The sequence below is a fragment of the Sardina pilchardus genome, chromosome 14, assembly GCF_963854185.1.
Source record: "Sardina pilchardus chromosome 14, fSarPil1.1, whole genome shotgun sequence".
Classification (NCBI taxonomy): domain Eukaryota; kingdom Metazoa; phylum Chordata; class Actinopteri; order Clupeiformes; family Clupeidae; genus Sardina; species Sardina pilchardus.
Window position 1 is genome coordinate 32918762 of NC_085007.1, and position 18758 is coordinate 32937519.

Sequence of the window (18758 nt, forward strand, 5' to 3'; positions counted from 1 at the left end):
TATAAGTACAAGAACTTAATTTTGTAAATTTTACCAAAGCGACTGGTTTCGCTTTGCAGGGTGACCTTTCAAATGAGAATGAGTGTGGCTTTACATTCACATTTTGTGTAATTTACATGTGAACATAAGCAAGAGTTTTAACAATCATTCATCAACAAAGGAGAGAGCATGTAAGATTTGTGATTCACAAGGAGTTGCAGAAGTGGGGAATGGAAAGAAATTATGAAGTGTACTTTTTAAGTATATTTTCTAAGACGAAGTATAGTAAATCTTCAATCTTAATATGTTTTGTCAGTTACAAATAAGTGAGACTTCATCAAATGACATTATTAGTCAGAGAATTTAATGAAGCACTGACAACATTTTAAAACCAAACAGCCCATATCCACCTGCCGCTGGTCTTGGAAAGACATTTGCAACTACTTGAAACAATGTATACCTCATATAACCACATCAAAAACACTGATTCATGTTATACAATCATTTGAGCTCTGTAATAGTAAAACAAACAATGTTACATTCATTCAATGAAAAATATCTTTTGCAAATAAAAAAATATATAGTTTCCTCAGTCCTGATCATACGACACTTAATATACTCTTAATTCTTTCTCCATAGACTCTCCTCAGTGTGTCTGAGAAGTTAGCTGGTCAAAGGATATATCAGCAGCACAGCTGCAACAAAGGAAGACAACAACAGGAATCACTATAAAAAGATTTGTTGCAGATCAGTGAGTTGCCAGTTTTTCCTCTATGCACCAACAGCAGGGTTACAGGTATAGCTACACAATCTCCTTCCAGAGATGAAGAAAGACCACGAGATCATTTAAAATATATACATATACATATATAAATAGGGCACTTGGAAAATGTGTAATGAATCATCTTGGCCTCTTGTGGGATTTAAATCATATTTTCATTTTCTTATGACAATTTCAGCCTTGCCATCTTTCAAAGCCAAACAAACAAAAAACAGTGATGATGAACGTTTCCAATCTATGCACAGCATACAAGACCTTGTTCACTTTTAAGCACCATCACTTAACATGTGAAATTGCTTTCAAAGATTTTTTTTCATTCTCTATTAATTGAATGTAACCTTCTTTTTATAGGAAAAACTATTTTTGGGCCCATGGATGGCTGATGTAAGTCTAAAATGACTTGCATGAAGACAACATCTGGTCATCAACCCCCAAATCACTGTGCTGACAGTACAGCCACTACACCAAAGTGTCAGCACTGATGGTCAACATACGAGGACAACAGGCACAACATCAGGCTGCTGGCCACAGACAAACAGAAGCACAGGCAGCTGAAGAACTGTATAACATTAAGCACAAGGGCTGGTAGATCAAAAATGCACAGGGATCTAATGGCATTGCTTTCCCTGTCTTGGTTATAGAATGTTCCTTTTGAGGGCCTCCATAACTTGAGGAATTATGGTCTCTTTGGTGCAGCAGACAATGAGAGAGGTATGTCATCCCTCCTTGCCATCCCATATTGTGTCTACAGACTGGCTAAGGCCTTTGAAGGATGGCCGCTGGATGGGGTCACTGCTCCAGCACTCACTCATAAGTTGTTGGATCTGTAGAAGGAAAATATATTTATATATTTGTATTGTTAAGAAGCACTAAAAGTATGTAATCTCATTACAGGTAAGAAGAGTCTGACAGCACAATTCTTACCTCCTGTGGACATCCCTCTGGGGCAGGAAGTCTATAGCCCTTCTTGAGGAGGTCAATCAGGTGGTACACAATCATCTGACCCTGTTTATCACTTCCCATCTGCTCCATAAAGACCTGAGTAGAAGTAGGGTAGTACACTAAATACTAGACAACTAACTCGCTTTTTTCCTAAAGCCCAAAGCACACTGCCACTAAAGGCTGGACCCGGGAAGTATCATATCTTTACTGCACTGACGCATGCCATTTGACCAATTTGGCATCTATTTCAATATGGCAAGACAAATGTCAAACAGAGAGACAGGTTAATTTTACTGCTTGAGAAGATGAATAACAATGTTCAGTGTCAAAACTCATTGTTCAACTTTTAAACATTAATGTGCCATTAATGTTGCCTCAGTGATCATATATCTAGTTCAAACTTTAATGTAAAATGGCTTTTTTTCAAATAGTCATTTATTGAGAATTCAAATAGTTGGAACTGGGGATTTTCAAATAGAGAGAATGCAGCATTTTGCTGGGTCATTTCATGTCAACTTCATCATCGTGTGATCTTCTTTCTGTGTACTTCCAACCTTTCTCATACTTCTTGGACTTGAGGTTCGGTTATGTCAGACTTTTGGGTCATAAGTAAATGATCATAATTATGATAACTATCATCCAGGCTATTATTGTTGTACATCTGACATCAATAGAGAAATCAATGCTTTCAATACAAAAACTTTTCAGTGAACACATTTACATGTAAATCAGGTTTCTATGCCAAGAACACTTGCGTATTCAAGGAATGTGGCCTCTGCATTTATCCCAGCCGTGAATTAGTGAACACTTCATTTACACAAAGGGGTCATTCTGTGTCAAATCACCCAGTGCCTGAAAGTGAACCTCTCCGAAAACATCTGAAAAAAATCACAGGTGTTTGTAGACTAGACCTATGCTTAAATCTTAAATAGTATACCTGGATCACTAATGGTTTAAAAATTACAGCCCTTTGAAGCTTCAAGTCTTTTTAAGCATTATGGTGAACAATCGTTTTATACATATCGTTTTATACATATACATATATAAATAGGGCACTTGGAAAATGTGTAATGAATCATCTTGGCCTCTTGTGGGATTTAAATCATATTTTCATTTTCTTATGACAATTTCAGCCTTGCCATCTTTCAAAGCCAAACAAACAAAAAACAGTGATGATGAACGTTTCCAATCTATGCACAGCATACAAGACCTTGTTCACTTTTAAGCACCATCACTTAACATGTGAAATTGCTCTCAAAGATTTTTTTTCATTCTCTATTAATTGAATGTAACCTTCTTTTTATAGGAAAAACTATTTTTGGGCCCATGGATGGCTGATGTAAGTCTAAAATGACTTGCATGAAGACAACATCTGGTCATCAACCCCCAAATCACTGTGCTGACAGTACAGCCACTACACCAAAGTGTCAGCACTGATGGTCAACATACGAGGACAACAGGCACAACATCAGGCTGCTGGCCACAGACAAACAGAAGCACAGGCAGCTGAAGAACTGTATAACATTAAGCACAAGGGCTGGTAGATCAAAAATGCACAGGGATCTAATGGCATTGCTTTCACTGTCTTGGTTATAGAATATTCTTGGTCAACTTGCAACATTATTGGCTCTTTTGGTATTTCACACACATCAGTGAAACTATGCGAATAGAGGCACATTTTCCTGTTGAATTAAAAATGTCCCCTCTGCAAAGCTCTGAAAATGGCTATTAATTCATTATGTGAAAAGACATCATCACTTTGAAGGCTTCTCATTCGAAAAGTATGTGCCACAAATTCATCAGGTTTTTTCCCCACTGATATATGGACCATGAGGTCATGTCCATGCATCAACTTTGGTTGTAATCATTATTATATTGTCAGAGCATTTTGTTAGTGGGCTTGCTGCAAAGCAAGCACATTTTACTTTTCACCCACTTTTTGAGAACGCCTCTTCTTCTAGAGCGTTTGAGCTATCGACGCGGTTCCAACACTAAAAATCAGGCCCAATCCGGTGTAGCTTGCTTGTTCATGTCGGATGGCTGCCGGTTGTCGTTTTTCCGGTATTCCTGTTTTTCGCCGGTTTTCGGTCCCATTGAAATTAATGGGGAAATCTTTTTTTTTTTTTTTTTTAAGCATGGTTGACATAACAGAAGTCATTAGCTAAGTTAACATTGTTAACATAGTTATTATGGTTAGCATAGTTAGCATTTTTAGCATAAATGCTAGAAATCATCTGCCAAGTTAGCTGATCAACCTGGTTAGCATTGTAAACATGGTTAGCATTGTTAGCATTTTTGCAAGCCCACTCTTGCAGGTCCTCGGATATGCACATTTCTAGTTTTAATTGGGCTTGATTTTCAAAAAGCCCATTTTCCTCTTCTCATTTCACCATGTGGACAGTTAACAGGATTTGTTAACCCTCTGGCGCATAGCGGTCACTACAGTGGACAGCTGTTTAAAAGTCATTTTCTCCTAAACGCAATAGTTTCTATGGTGGAGTTGCATATCAGTCGTTAGACTGCTCCAGGGGCGTAGCGTGCGACGGTGCAGCCGGTGCAACGCACCAGGGCCCTCTGAACTTCGCTGGGCCCTTTGCAGTTCAGAATTTGCCCAGCCTCCCAGCTATGCGACATAATGTCAACTGTTGTCAGCAATGACGCCGTCTCTTCTAACGTACCATTTAAGACAAACTGATTGCTATTTAAGTGCTTCACTATCTCCTACAACATGGTCTCATGGTGGCACCTATCCATTCCCCAATTATTGTATTTTCTCCTACTTTTCATATCATTTTGACTTTGACATTTCAATGTTAGAATCGAAATTAATCAATAAAACTAATACCATTATTGATTATTTTATCGTCAACTTACAAGATGTTGTAACATGGCCTGCTGGGAAATCTGTTTGTCCAGTCATAACATTTTTACGTCATCTCTGATCATAGGCTGCTGCACATGCTAGCAAATGTAAACAGGTATCGGCTACTACTCTTACTAAAGTCGCAAATTATCTGAGGAGTGCCATGGGTCAGGAGCGACTGAGTGGATTGGCCATACTCTATATCGAAAATGACAGGGCGAGGAAATTGGATTTCACCACAATAGTGAACGAGTTTGCTGAGCAGAAGGCACGCAAAGTAGGCCTACACTTCTGACGGGTGAGTGCAAGTGTTTTTGCTTATACGGCAACTGATCGGCGTACAGGTTAGTTAAATGGCTGCTGTGCCATAATTATGTGTCTGTTTGTTCTTTGATGAGTTTGCAGAGAGAGGCGCGCTCAAACTCCAAGATATCTCCTTCTTCGGGTGCGAGATCTTATACTTTATTGTAGCACCATGCCTATAAAACAAACGTGTTTCGGCGTCAAGCCGTCCTCAGTGTGTTCTTTGATTGTTGTGCTAATGTGGTGTGTTCAGTTGAATGAATTTGTATGCGTTCTGTTTTTGATCGTAGGCTGTGTGCAAGTTACGCAAATAGTCGCTGTCCGTGTAATAATTACCGTGCGTGCGTTCTTTCCCTCTGTGGTCGGTCGGTGTGTCTTGAGAAGGGATGGGTTGAGATAACGGGGGGGGGGGGCCTTGCGCAACTACGCTACGCCACTGGACTGCTCTCTGCTGCCCCCGACCATTGAGGTGTATTCGGTGGTTAGGTGTTGTAACTACATGCGAACCTCCTCTGAATCAAAGATGGTCGACAGAAAGCCACACTTGTTGACCACTGCTAGAATATCCCGTCAATCCTTCTATAAAAGGACAACCCTAGAGGTAAAAAAATATGATGATATGCAGGAATATCTAAGGAATAATATTGCTCTGAAAATGTGTAAAAAAATATTTCATTCAGTTGTAAATTGTGATTAACCATGTGTCCAATGAAGTGGACGTCATGCATGCTAGATATGCTAGGTAAGTCATGTGGTTGATTCATCTCTATTTTCATTGCAATTCAGTGCATTTTGGGTATATTTATGTTAATTTTATACATTGTATGCATATATTAATATTTTATGCAAAATTATGATTTTTTATGCATATAAGTTGTAGTTTGAGTTTGTAAAAATGAGCATTTTATCATATTTTTGGTCCACAAGTGCTGCAAAAAATAGGGAAGACCCCTCTGACTCCAGTGGTGATCAGAATAGTGACAAAAGTGATGATGAGTGGCTGCCAGAGAACAATAGAGGCATGGGATATGACGATTATGAAGGAGATGCAGAGAGTCAAGGTGCAAATAGTTGATAGAATTGATGAACTAATGGTTGATGACCATAAAATGAGGTTAATTTGAGAAAAACTCAGTTTTTTTATTTTTATATTAGGCTTACACTTTTATGCTTGAGTGCTGAGGTGCATGTAGTCCACTGTAGTGGACATGTTCGTAACTCTCTGAAAAATGTATATTCTTGAAAACAAATTGAATATTTGTTATTTTCATGTCCCAAGTAATGTAAAAACAAAATTAAAAAAAAAAATTGTCTCAGGCTTTCATAATTCATGCATCAGAGGGTTAATTTTACCATTCTGTATGTGAGGATCGTCTGTCTAAAATGTGGGCATGCTGAGTTTCTTTATTTGAGATATTTGGAAAATATTCTCTAAAAATCTACTAAACTGGCATTGGATCTGCAGTACCACTTTGCACCACATGAGGTGCTCTTTTAATACATTGGAAGTCAATGTAAGAGTAAGAGTCACTTGTTTGCTGCACATATCCAATCTAAACACACTAGATCATAGTTGAATTGCTCCAAGTAATGATTGCAACATCAACAACACTAGTGCAGTGCCCGTGCAAACAATGTTTTCCAAGAAACGTGTTGCCCAATGACGTTGATGCAGGTAGATCATGTTAGATTGGTGATGAGAATCAGGCCCGTGCTGTTAGAGCTTTTTACTCTTTGCAAGGTAATAAAAAAGTGAAGGGGAAAGGCGTTTGAGTTGCAGCTAATGGCTATTAGACACATTACATACCCGTGCGTTTTTGCTGTTGTTGGGAAATGATAGCCTAAAGCTAACCGCATGCATGGCCCGTCTATGCCATGGCCATGCCAGTGCTATGAAGCGCAAGGCAACCGCGGTTGTTGATGAGTAGCCTATGCAACGTTACGTGACTTTAACAGCCTGCTTACCAACATGGGTGCATGTGTGTCGGACTCAGCATGTTTATCCAACATGAACAATCTTGAAACGGTCCGTTGTTTACGTGAGACATCGTAATTTCCATGAACACGGAGTTTGTCAGCGAAATGGGCTTTTTTGTTTCTATGCTGGAGTAAGTGAGAGTGAGGGGGAGTGGCTAGTGCAGAGAGCGGTAGAATTGTGGGATTGCGGCAGAGTTGTATTTTGTTTAATTTAACGATATCTTTGTCATTTTTTGTTCGAACATGACCAAACTTTGCACTGCACTCACGCATGTCATTAGCAATACATGTGTCAAATTAATTTTAGGTCAGTTGGATGAGTGATTTGAGAGTTATGCGTGGAACACACAGACAGACAGAGTGACACACAGACAGACGTTCCTTGCATTAATAGATAGATAGATAGATAGATAGATAGATAGATAGATAGATGCTAAATCTGCAGGAAACAAAACAATATAAGGAAAAATGTTTTGTAGGCTAGTTGCTGCTAAATTCTAAATGATTAGCCTATAAGCCACACATAGCCTAGGCTTAGCTAAATAAATAATATGAAAATGTTTAATGATATTTTGTGTGACCACAGCAGTGAACTGATACGGATTCCAAATGTAGAATGTTACGTGTCTTGTAGGTGTCTGTTATAGCCTACCGGAATGCAGACCTACAGTACACTGTGTAGCTATGTGCAGTGAGTTTGTGTGTCTTAACTGAGTAGAATTGCCTTGCTATGAGGGCAAATGTTCACTCGGGAAGCACATCTGGCCTGTGCGGGGCTGTCGGTTCACATGTGAAGTTGTGATGTGTCAGAGGGATTTATGGATTTATGCGACATCTATGCAAGGGACAGTCATTCCCAAACGTGAGTGTTTTGACATGTTGGATGCATTGAGTGTTGTGTTCTATTCAAAGTTGCAACGTGACAACCGTTCGTAGAGTAGGCTAAAGTTTATTTCCCTCATCAACCGCGGTTGTTGATGTGGAGTAGGCATGCAACGTTACGTTTCATATGTTAAAGCCTGCTTACCAACATGGGTGCATGTGTGTCGGACTCACCACGCTTATCCAAGATCAACTTTTATCCAAGATCAACGAATCATCAACCGGTTGTTGATGTAGAGTACAGCCATGCTTACCATCATGAGTGCCCGACGGCTTGGCTTTTTTTTTTACCTATGCTGTTTTTTTTCTATGCTGGAGTAGCCTAAGTGACAGTGAGAAGGGGAGTGGCTATAGAGAGCGGTAGAATTTTAGTTTGCTTAATTTAACGATATCTTTGTCATTTTTTGTCCAAAAACGACCAAACTTTGCACTGCACTCACGCATGTCATTAGTAAGACTTATGCTAAATTTTAGGTCAGTCGGATGAGCGGTTCGAGAGTTATGCCTGGGACAGACAGACAGACAGACAGACAGAGTGACACACAGACAGACGTTCCTTGCTTTAATAGATAGATATTACTCATAAATAAATCTTATTTAGAGAAAATAAACTGATCAAGCACAATTATGATAAACTGATCAAGCAAATTATACACATGATCGTCAGTCATCTTACTCTTCCATTGACTTCCATTGACTTTGTACCACCTCATGTGGTACAAAGAGGTACTGCAGATCCAATGCAAGTTCAGTGGATTTATAGAGAATATTTTCCAAAAAACATATCTCAAATAAAGAAACTCAGCAACAAGCCCACATTTTGGACAGATGATCCTCACATACAGAATAACAATATGTAAGATATATGGTAAAATTAAAAAAAATCCTGTTAACTGTCCACATGGTGAAATGAGAGGATGAAAATGGGCTTTTTGTAAATCAAGTCCAACTAAAACAAAATGCTCTGACAATATGATAATGATTACAACCAAAATTGATGCATGGACATGACCTTATAGTCCATATATGAGTGGGGGGAAAAATGGGCACAAACTTTTCGAATGAGAAGCCTTCAAAAGTGATGATGTCTTTTCACATAATGAATTTATAGCCATTTTCAGAGCTTTGTAGAGGGGAAATTACACAAGATACCTCTGATCTGAATGGATTTTTTGTTTTAATTCAACAGGAAAATGTGCCTCCATTCACATAGTTTCACTGATGTGTGTGAAATACCAAAAGAACCAATAATGTTGCAAGTTGAACTAAAAGGATTGCTCACCACAATGCTTAAAATGACTTGAAGCTACAATGGGCTGAAGTTTTTAAACCATTAGTGATCCAGATACTATTTAAGATTTAAGCATAGGTTTAGTCTACAAACACCTGTGATTGTTTTTCAGATTTTTTTGGAGAGGGTCACTTTCCAAATGTAGCTGAAATTGGGTGATATGACACGGAATGACCCAAACATAACTTTGCTTAGGGGACTGTTGTCTGAAGAGAAAATGGCAGAAAGGAGTTAAATGAAAAGAAAAGTAACATCAGATAAACCGAACACACTTACAGCTGGAGGACTGCAATTCTTGTCACTGTAGGTGAAGAGCTCATAAAGTACGACTCCGAAGCTCCATACATCAGAGGCAACAGAAAATTTACTCTCAGTCAGAGACTCAGGAGCATACCTAAAACAGAGAACAAGCAAATTCAAGATGAAGATTGAGACTTATCAGGGCTGTACATTAATTATTTTTGCAGGTTGACGGGTTTTGTTACACAAGCCACAAAATCCATCAAACTGCAGTAGTGCATCACCAGTAGGGCCAAGCAAAGGGCATGACTTTATAGTCATTGTGCAGAGTACAAGTACAGAGACAACGAAATGCAGTTTGAGCCCAACCAGAAGTTGTGCAATGTGAATTAGTTGGTTGGTTGTCACTGGGGTGCAGAGCTAGAGCTCAGTAGGGTGACCGTCAGAGGGAAGAAAATTCCTCTGAACTTGCTGGATCGGGTGTGCCTCCCGGAGGAGAATGGGGAGAACAGTCTTTGATGCTGCACGCCTTACATTAGCATTGCTTGCCCTGGATGGCCTCGATGGAGGGGAGTGAACTGATGATACATTGGGCAGTTTTCACCGCCTTCTGCAGTGCTTTCCATACCAAACAGTGACACAGTTGGTGAGGATGCTCTCGATGGTAGAAGTTCAAAGTTCACCAGGACTTGGAGAGTGAGGTGGACCTTTTTTAGTTTCCTTAGGAAAAGACGCTGGTGAGCCTTCTTGATCAGTGTGGAGGTGTTGAGGGTCCAAGAGAGGTCCTTAGAGATGTGGACACCCAGAAACTTGAAGCAGGTGACACACTCCACCTTAGTCCAGTTGATGAGGATGAGGGTGTGTGTTCTATTTATTTTTTTCTGAAGTTCACAATGAGCTCTTTGGTCTTCTTGGTGTTGAGAGCCAGGTTATTGGCAGTGTACCCCGATGTTAGGTGCTGGACGTCTGTGTAGGCCATCTCATCGTTGTTACTGATTAGATCAATCACCGTTGTGTCGTCTGCAAACCTGATAATGGTTTTAGAGCCATATACAGGTGTGCAGTCATAAGTGAAAAGGAAGTAAAGGAGAGGGCTCAGCACACAGCCCTGTGGTATGCTGGTGTTCAGGGTTAGGGTTGAGGGGGTGAGGTTACTTAATAGGGGCAGCGAGATTCTCCAAATTCTCCTCCATTTGATTTTGATATCAAAGTTTAAAAATATATATTTCTTAAATATTACAATAAATGCATTCCTTATGTTATTTCCTTTTTTGGCCTTTTCCTATTCTGTTTCAAGGTGCTTTTATTTTGAAAGGCCTTTTTAGTTTGATACCGTTCCAACCGCGAGATTGTAAACAGAACAAACATCAAGCATGGACCTGAACATAGTGAAATGAAACAACACAGAACGATAATTGAATTGTTTGAGTACACTCCGAAGTACACTCCGAAGAGACCCAAGGTTAGTGTTCATGGAATATGATAGCTAGGTAGCTAGGCACTACCTAACGTTACTGTACGCTAATGTCGCTAGCATGTCAGATAAGTGGCTGTCATAAACTACCAATGGCCAGACATTTTGCTGTATGCCGTGATAATCTTTCCCTCTCTTACTGCGGTGTCAGATTTAGTTAATATGGAAGTGGCAGTTAAGGCGAACTGCTACTGTTCTATGAGGAAACACCAGGAGCCTTAAACCCTGCAGGTTACAGTGCTAGGATGTCCAGGTTGAAATCATGATCTATCCATGCACAACATGATGCTTAACTCACTTTTTTGTCGTTGTTTGTGCATCAATGGGACTGTTACACTTGAGGATTTTTGGGATTCTGCACATGTGCTGCTGGAGAGGCATTATGTAATCATGTGGTAGCACTCCTATGTTCACATCACTACAGCTTCACAGGGGAGAAATGCGTGCCAACACCACTGTCGTGCACCAGTGAGCTCATGGCACCGACCAAGGACACAGGTTTGTGTGTATCTCTCAGGTCTAGCTAAACATCCTTTATAGTCTACTCAATAATAGTTCTAATATTTAGACAAGTGACTAAGAGCCTGTTCACACTAGTCATTAGAATGCCTCTTGGGCAAATCTTGATTGCAAGTGATCAGCCAAGACGCATTTCGTTCACACCAGTATTCTAATATGACCTCAGCTGATCACTTGCATTCGGATTTACCTGTAGAATGTACCTTTAGAATTTAGAATGTTTATCTATTGTCAAGCGTCATTTACGTTGACAACAACAACTACCGTAGGTCTATCAAAAATGTTATCGCAGTACTGCAGTTAACTTTATTGCTTTCCCTATTTCAACTTATTAGATCTTCAGGTCAAAATAATTTAAGTCGCGATGGCAAACCGGAGGAGGAGACGGAGAAGGAGAGTGAGGAGAGCACTCGCTTTTGCTGCCGCTCTAATCAGCGATAGGCCTAGATCGAGATCAATCTGGATGCGCGAAAGGTCTCAACACTGGTGGGAGAGCGTAGTAAGCTGCTTCAACGAAGATCAATGGCTTTCACATTTTCGTATGCGTAAAAATACTTTCTCCCAGCTTTGTTCATGTATCCGACCACTCATCGAGAGACAGCAAATGCAACTACGCTCGTTTCTGAATTAGTAAAGTTGTCCATTATGTAGCTATGCCTAGCTATTAAAAAACTATTTAAGAGAAAGGTCGGTCCGTGTCGGCTACCTTCTGTTCATTTGATTTTCAAGGTTGAAACAGAAAACGGATTTTAAGACCTTTACCTAAAACAGTAGCCTACTTCCCAGACAAAAATAAAACTCAAATATTGAAACATTTTTGGAAAAAATAATCCAATATGCACGTTCACTAGGCCTACTGCATTGCTGACAGCAAAATGTTTGCCACTGCCCGAATGGATAATTGCTAGCCTATATATGTTCATCAAAGAGAGCAAGATCTAGATGTTGAAGGAGAGTGATCTACATATAGAAAAATAATCGCCATAACATTCCAAACTTCTCATTTTGATCTATAGGCCTATGTACAGTATTTTATGTCCCAGGTGTGCTACATCGGGAGTACCTACGATAAGTTGCGTGCACCCTTCGAAGAAAGAGTGGAAATGTCACTGAAAGAATAATCGACATCATGCATTTACAGTAGGCTATAGGCTGTTTTGAAGGCTAAGCAACAGTTTAAACTGCAACACATTTTATGACGTCAGTGCGTGTATAGGACTCCCATAATGTGTGTACGCCTATGTTGGAATGTATAATGGCGGTTTTAGTAGCCTAGTCCTATTGTAGGCTATTTGCGTTTACCTTGTGGTGTATGTGCATGTGTAGTCTTTCCTTGTGTGTTTACTCCTGCGTTGTATATGACCCCGCTCGTCTATTGTGCATGTATTAGCCTGTGACTACTGTGTGTTCTTTAAAAGATGTTTGTGATCTGTCTGTGTTCCCCGCTCCTGACCCAATAAACCTGCTGATTTGAGCCTTGATGCCACGAGTTGTTACAACACGAATATAAATATGAATTAGATATAGGCCTATAGCCTATGTTATTTTGAACAGAAGCGTCTGCCAAATAGTCATAGAGCTGGCTACATAGGCTATAGGGTTGTGCCGATATCATCGTCCATCGTGATGGTTGACAGATATCACGATGGAAAGCAACCATCATGATGCCACACCCCCCCCATGCCAGGCACTTAATTTCTGCTGTAGATTAAGCTAAAATGTATATATGTAAAAAAAAAATAATAATAAAAAAACGTTCTTTCCCTGAGAAATTGAGCCTAGAATTGTTGATGCATTGATGCATATGTGGGGTGTATTTTAGAGGCTGTCAGCCAAACAGTGCGTCATTAAAAGACGCATCAGTCTGAGACCACTGTCTTATTGAAATATATATATATAATTCTAGCTCTATTATACTTTTTTTGCGAGGCACACTGAAGCGCCAAATGCGTGATTCTCCACCGTGTTAAAAGAAACCATTTATTTCGTTGTCGTTATAGGATCAGAAGCAGCCTACGTATTTCACTGTAAGACTTGTATGGGCTAGTTGCATAAAATGCTCTAGGTGAGCTCGTTTATTTCCTGTGGAGCCAGGTGTGTTTGAACCTGCCACTATTCTGAATGTAATTAGCGTCTACACGGACCCGGTTGGGTGTTGCACCTAGTGAATCAGCACGCTACGATAAAGAAGGACGTGTAGACACTAATTGCATTCAGAATAGCAGCGGGTTCAAGCACACCTGGCTCCCCAGGAAACAAACAAGCTCACCGAGAGCCTTTCGTGCAACTAGTCAATTGCAAATGCATATTTTCGTGTGCCTCACAGGCCGGTTCTCAGAATTTTTCCAACTCTGCGTTCTACGCCTCCACTCCCCTTGCTCCTAGTTGAGACAACGTATCTGACATTTCTGCCTAAGTAAGCTTGTTTACAAACATGTCTCTAATTAAAACGTCATAGGTTTCAATGTAGGACAGCCTATAGGGGGATAGGCCAAATGAAAAAATTAGGAAAGTGCCGATTTCACATTACTGTTGTGCGGATTTTGGATTTCGGTCGTGGGGATACAAAGTGTAATATTCAAAACAAAAACATGAGGAAATTTCCTATTTTGTTTTAAAAAAATACAGATATAAGGTCGATTTTCGATTTTCAATTTTTGTACCCGTGACACATATGTGGATACATGCGTCTTAAACCACCTCCACATGTGGTTAACACTTGGAGGTCTGGGGCCTTTTCAGGCACTTTGAGGCAGTCAGCTATACCTTGAGATTTTTAAGTTTTTCATCTAACTAAAAACATCTATGCAAAAGTGGCACATATGGTTATATTCTAGAGGTTCTCCACAATAATTATATGAGAGTAAAGTGGATGTAATGAAATCACTTGTTATTATAATTCAGTGTAAACACAACTATTTAAAAAACGATTGTCAAAGGTTAAAGAGGATTATCTCCCTCAACAATGGAATTCTCTTCTCTGATTGGCTAATGGGGTGGCCATTAACTTCGTATAACCTGCTACCTTCGAAGTAGTTCCCGTATCACACTTGAATATTAATTCGCCAAACTCGTTGCGAAGTTTAAATGAACTGTCACGTTGCATCCAAGCTGAAATACAGACGTGCAGAACCATAGTAACATTGTAGCATATGACGGAGGTGGATTGTAGCTAGTTGGATGCCATGTAGGCTATAAAAGTAGCGATCTTTCAAAGTTAAAGTTAATCAGAATCCTGGGAAATGCCCGCTTGACAACGGCAGAGATAGAACTAACAACTGGCTTTTGGCCGTAGCAACCAGCCATTTAGAACTAACGACTGGCTTTTGGCCATAGCAACCATCCATTTAGAACTAGTAACGGCAGTTTTGTCCTGCAAGTAGAAAGTTGATATGTGGCGGAAAGTAGTCCCACAGTCAAGACAGTTTTAGCGATGTTAACGGACGCAACGGTGGAATAAAACTATGTTCTAAATATACAGGTTATGAATACAAACGGGAGATAAGCGGGATAACGGCCTTCGAGGTCGACCGTTTCAATGGAAATAATGGCACGGCGGAGGTAACTCCGTCTCCGTGCTTCGCACGTCGCCGGAGTTCTAGACCTCCACCTAGCCATTATTTCCATCGAACCGGTCACCTCGTCGGCCGTTATCCCTTACATAATGGAGGATTGGCAATTTCATCTCTGGTTTCGGTTTCGTTTTTCGTTTTCGCTCGTTTTATGCTCTCTGCAGAGCTTCCCCGACAGTTTTAGCGTGTATATTTATACATATATAGGCTATATATAAATATATAAATTGCAAGCGTGGTTCTTCTTCGCGTCTCTGACTTCCAGATGTAAACAGCAGACGATCGTTTATCAGAAAGTTGCAAGGTTGTAATAGCGGATAGGGACACTAGGGGCGGGAGGAAATGTGACTGTTTTCGATAAAACTGGTCAGTCAAGCAAAACAACGATTTCTAAGCGATTTTATGACTATGAAAAAGTTGCATAGGGTCTCTTTAAAGGTCAAAGGTAAAAAAGACACTATAAATGTATCTAGCTAAGACTTTTGAAGTTTGAACCTTGAAAACATCGGTGTTGGCTCCATATAAGTAAAAGGAACATTTAAAAATGTTATGTAGTTTTACTACAAATTGGAAAAAAGTCAGACTAAATGAGTCACTTAGTGAGTGTCTCTTTCAAATGCAAATTAAGTTGAATGGGCTTTTTGAATGGGCCTGCTGAAGGTGAGAGGATTTTCTTTTATTGATTTTACAAAGAGCCATTGGTACATTCTCTTTTAAACCATATATATTTGGAGACTAGTTGATTAAAGGTTTATAATGGTGTCACAAAAATTGGCAGAGATTGAGATGTGTGTTTGGAACAGTTTTTCAAATCCCCAGGGGGGGATTTCGACTCCAGAGCTTAAGAGCAATCAGATTCCAAACCGTTTTGGTCATTGTTCACACCAGTCTTTAGAACGAGACACTTGCAATCAGATTTGCCCAAGACGCATTCTAATGACTAGTGTGAACAGGCTCTAACACTGACTTAACTATATATAGATGTACAATTACAATATGACTTATGAGCTGAAATACTGATATTCTCTGAACATTTTGACTGCATTTTTTCGCTGTTGTTTTTGTTTTGCTTCAAGGGATTCGCCCCGAACCCACGGACCAACTTGTGGTGAGGAAACCCAAGGCACCTGGACACAGTAGCGTCAAATCAATGCTATATCGAACCTACGCAGGTAAGTGCTGTATATTTTATACATTAGGATATAAATATGGTCTACAAGTTCAAAAGAAAAGATGCACAAATAATAATTACAAACATTTCGGGCAGCATGGCCCTTCCTTAGGGTTGAGCCCAAATCATAAGCACTGACAAAGGGCCAAGTGAAACATTCATGAGTCTGTACTGCCACATCTCTTTTTCAGCTATTTCAATACACTCTGGTGATATAACAAAGTATCTGTGTGCGCCTCCTCTGTCGAACGTGTAGGCCATCTTGGTTTAAAAAAAAAAAGACGACAAACCAATCAAATTAGGGAATGTCACGGTCGCCGTCAAACTGTGATTCGTCAGCACCTTAGAAAGGGAAGCCATCCTCCTCGTCTTTCCCTTTTTATCAGTCGTTTTGTTAGGTGCGATAATTTAGAGTTTCATTGAGGTCAGATCACGTTAACAAGTGTCTTTATGGACAGAGGAGATTTTGAATTGTAAGCAGGCCTACAATTTTATTTTAGTAAACTAATTCCTCAACAACGACTTCAAATTAAATCCGACAGCAGTCCAGTGCGAGAGGGTAGAAGTTTTTAGGACTTTCAAGGGAGGGAGAGATAGCCCCTCTTTGTTGCGAGTTACAAGTGGCAGTAGGCTAGTCCAGGCTGCATTGTTAGCTTACATTGCCGTGACATTGCGTGTAGCCTAAATAGCTTATTCATATCTCCGTAGCCTACACTACGCATAGGCCTAATGTAGTGATGGCTGAGTAACTTTGTGTGGAGATGTGTGAGAGAGGGAGAGAGACAGCGCGCGTGTGTTGCAGTCACCAATGTCCCTCGTCCAGTCTGTTTTGATACATGGTCTGTAGGTTAGAGTATATTCCTGTGCATGGCGCAAAATGTATACCCCCCCCCCCCCATCAAACTAGCAAACAAATAAATACGCATTCATGGTTATTCATCTCATTGGCTTTTGATAACCCAGGAAGCACATTTAGGAGGTGTTTTTTTCTCCGGTTGCAGGTGGATATTTTACATTATATTCCTCTGATACAGAGAGTTTGTTTTATAAAAAAGGTCCTGGGCGCTTTTTAAACCGCCGCCACCAGCGTTCTTTCCCCCTACCCTGGGTGGTTTTCAAGTTGAGAAATTTCTACTCTCCAAGAAAAAACACCCTAAGTCAAGTGTTTTTTTGACAGCTGACCAATGAACGAGAGTTTGCGTCATAATGGAAACTTTACTGAAGTTCTTTTTTCAGAAAAATAAAAATGGCGACCAAAACAAAGAAAAAAGATGCCAGCCGAAGAACTAGTTGTTCTTGTGAGTGAACACGTAGAGCTATACAACATGACCAACAAGTTATACCACAACATTTACCATAAGGAGACCATCTGGAGGTCGATTGGTGGGATTTTGGGACATGATAATTAATTAATTTTCAGTTTTCGTCCGCTCACCTGGCAAGCTAAGCTAACCAGTAGCAATGAACGTAACGGTACTTGTGCTCAAGAACGGCAGTTGTCATGGGAATTCAAATTAACGTTCGGTGCTGTTTTGGGGGAATAAAAAAAAAACCCTGTCGGCTTTTTATCTTTAAAAAAAACACCCAGGTCACGTGTTTTCTGTAAAATAAAAGCCTCCTAGTGTGAACACCCCCTTATGATCAATATTTGACTGATACATTAGTGATAAAGTCTACAAATGAAAGTTTACTGAAATCTGAAAAAAAAACCATCAATCCATATTAGGGCTGGGATAAACGATTATTTTTGAAACGATTAATCTAGCGATTATTTTTTCGATGCATCGATTAATCTAACGATTCATTTTTTCAGTTCGATTCGATTTCGATTCGATTCGATTATCGATTATCGATTATCTCCCCACTATTTGACTAATTGCAATATATACATGTTGATTTACATATCTGAATGAAATAAAACATTGCAATGTATGTTTATTGCTCTTAAACTTCCAAAATAAAAGACTATGCAAGTGCAAAGTAATGCATTCTAAGTCAGAGGTAGCATTCAATAAAACCTTGAAGCCTGGAAAACACTGGGAGTGTTGTCAAATTGAAGAGGACAAGATCCCAATTGTCATCAATAAAATGACAAGTTAAGTAGGCTTATTTTAAGTCTTTGGGACTTTGGGGCCATAGGGCCCACCTACACATACTGTATACCCCCATCAAATCATCATTATGATGATCATTATTATAATTATTATTATTATGCTGCATTAAGTGTACTTTCACTTCAAAGCAGTCAATGATTTAAATGCTAAACATTGTTCACAAAAAGTTTGAGAAAAAAATCAGAGACCTGCTTTAGTAATGTAAGATACAGTATAATTACAATAGCTTTTGCATGGTTGTATGATAAATACAGTACTTCTGAAAACAACAGCAATAATATGGGTGCTATTGTTTTGGGATGTTTCCCTCATGCAAGTATCAAACTCTGGTAGGCAAATGGAGACAAAATTGACATGCTTTTTCATGAAATTCCATTTGAATCTCTGAATGTAAGGATTCAGGAAACACGTACCAACTCTATGTATTACGGCCGAGCAGATAGGCGTAAATCACTGATCTGGAGATTTTTAGATGAAAGACTAAGGCTACAATCTTTTGACCATATTCAAATTTGACTGAATTATACTCTGCTCTGTATCAAGAATCCACGTTGTTCTATTAAATGTCGTTAAATAATTAAACAGCAGGTTGAACGGAACTTGCCACCAACGTTATCGATTAGTTTCAGTTTCTGTCGCGCAAACATGCA

At 39.6% G+C, this 18758-nt stretch overlaps 1 protein-coding gene across 5 annotated transcripts in view; it reads right to left on the bottom strand.

Moving 5' to 3' along the window:
• Positions 1–321: 321 nt before the first annotated feature.
• The window catches only part of jak2a (Janus kinase 2a), a 146871-nt gene continuing 128434 nt past the window's right edge, over positions 322–18758 (bottom strand). For all 5 annotated transcript variants that reach the window (XM_062554041.1, XM_062554045.1, XM_062554044.1 and 2 more), the window contains 3 exons: positions 9295–9412; positions 1685–1798; positions 322–1584 (listed from right to left, as the gene is read on the bottom strand). In XM_062554041.1, coding sequence (XP_062410025.1) covers positions 1477–1584; positions 1685–1798; positions 9295–9412 — 340 coding nt within the window. In that variant the 3' untranslated portion in view covers positions 322–1476. The remainder of the gene's footprint in view (positions 1585–1684; positions 1799–9294; positions 9413–18758) is intronic.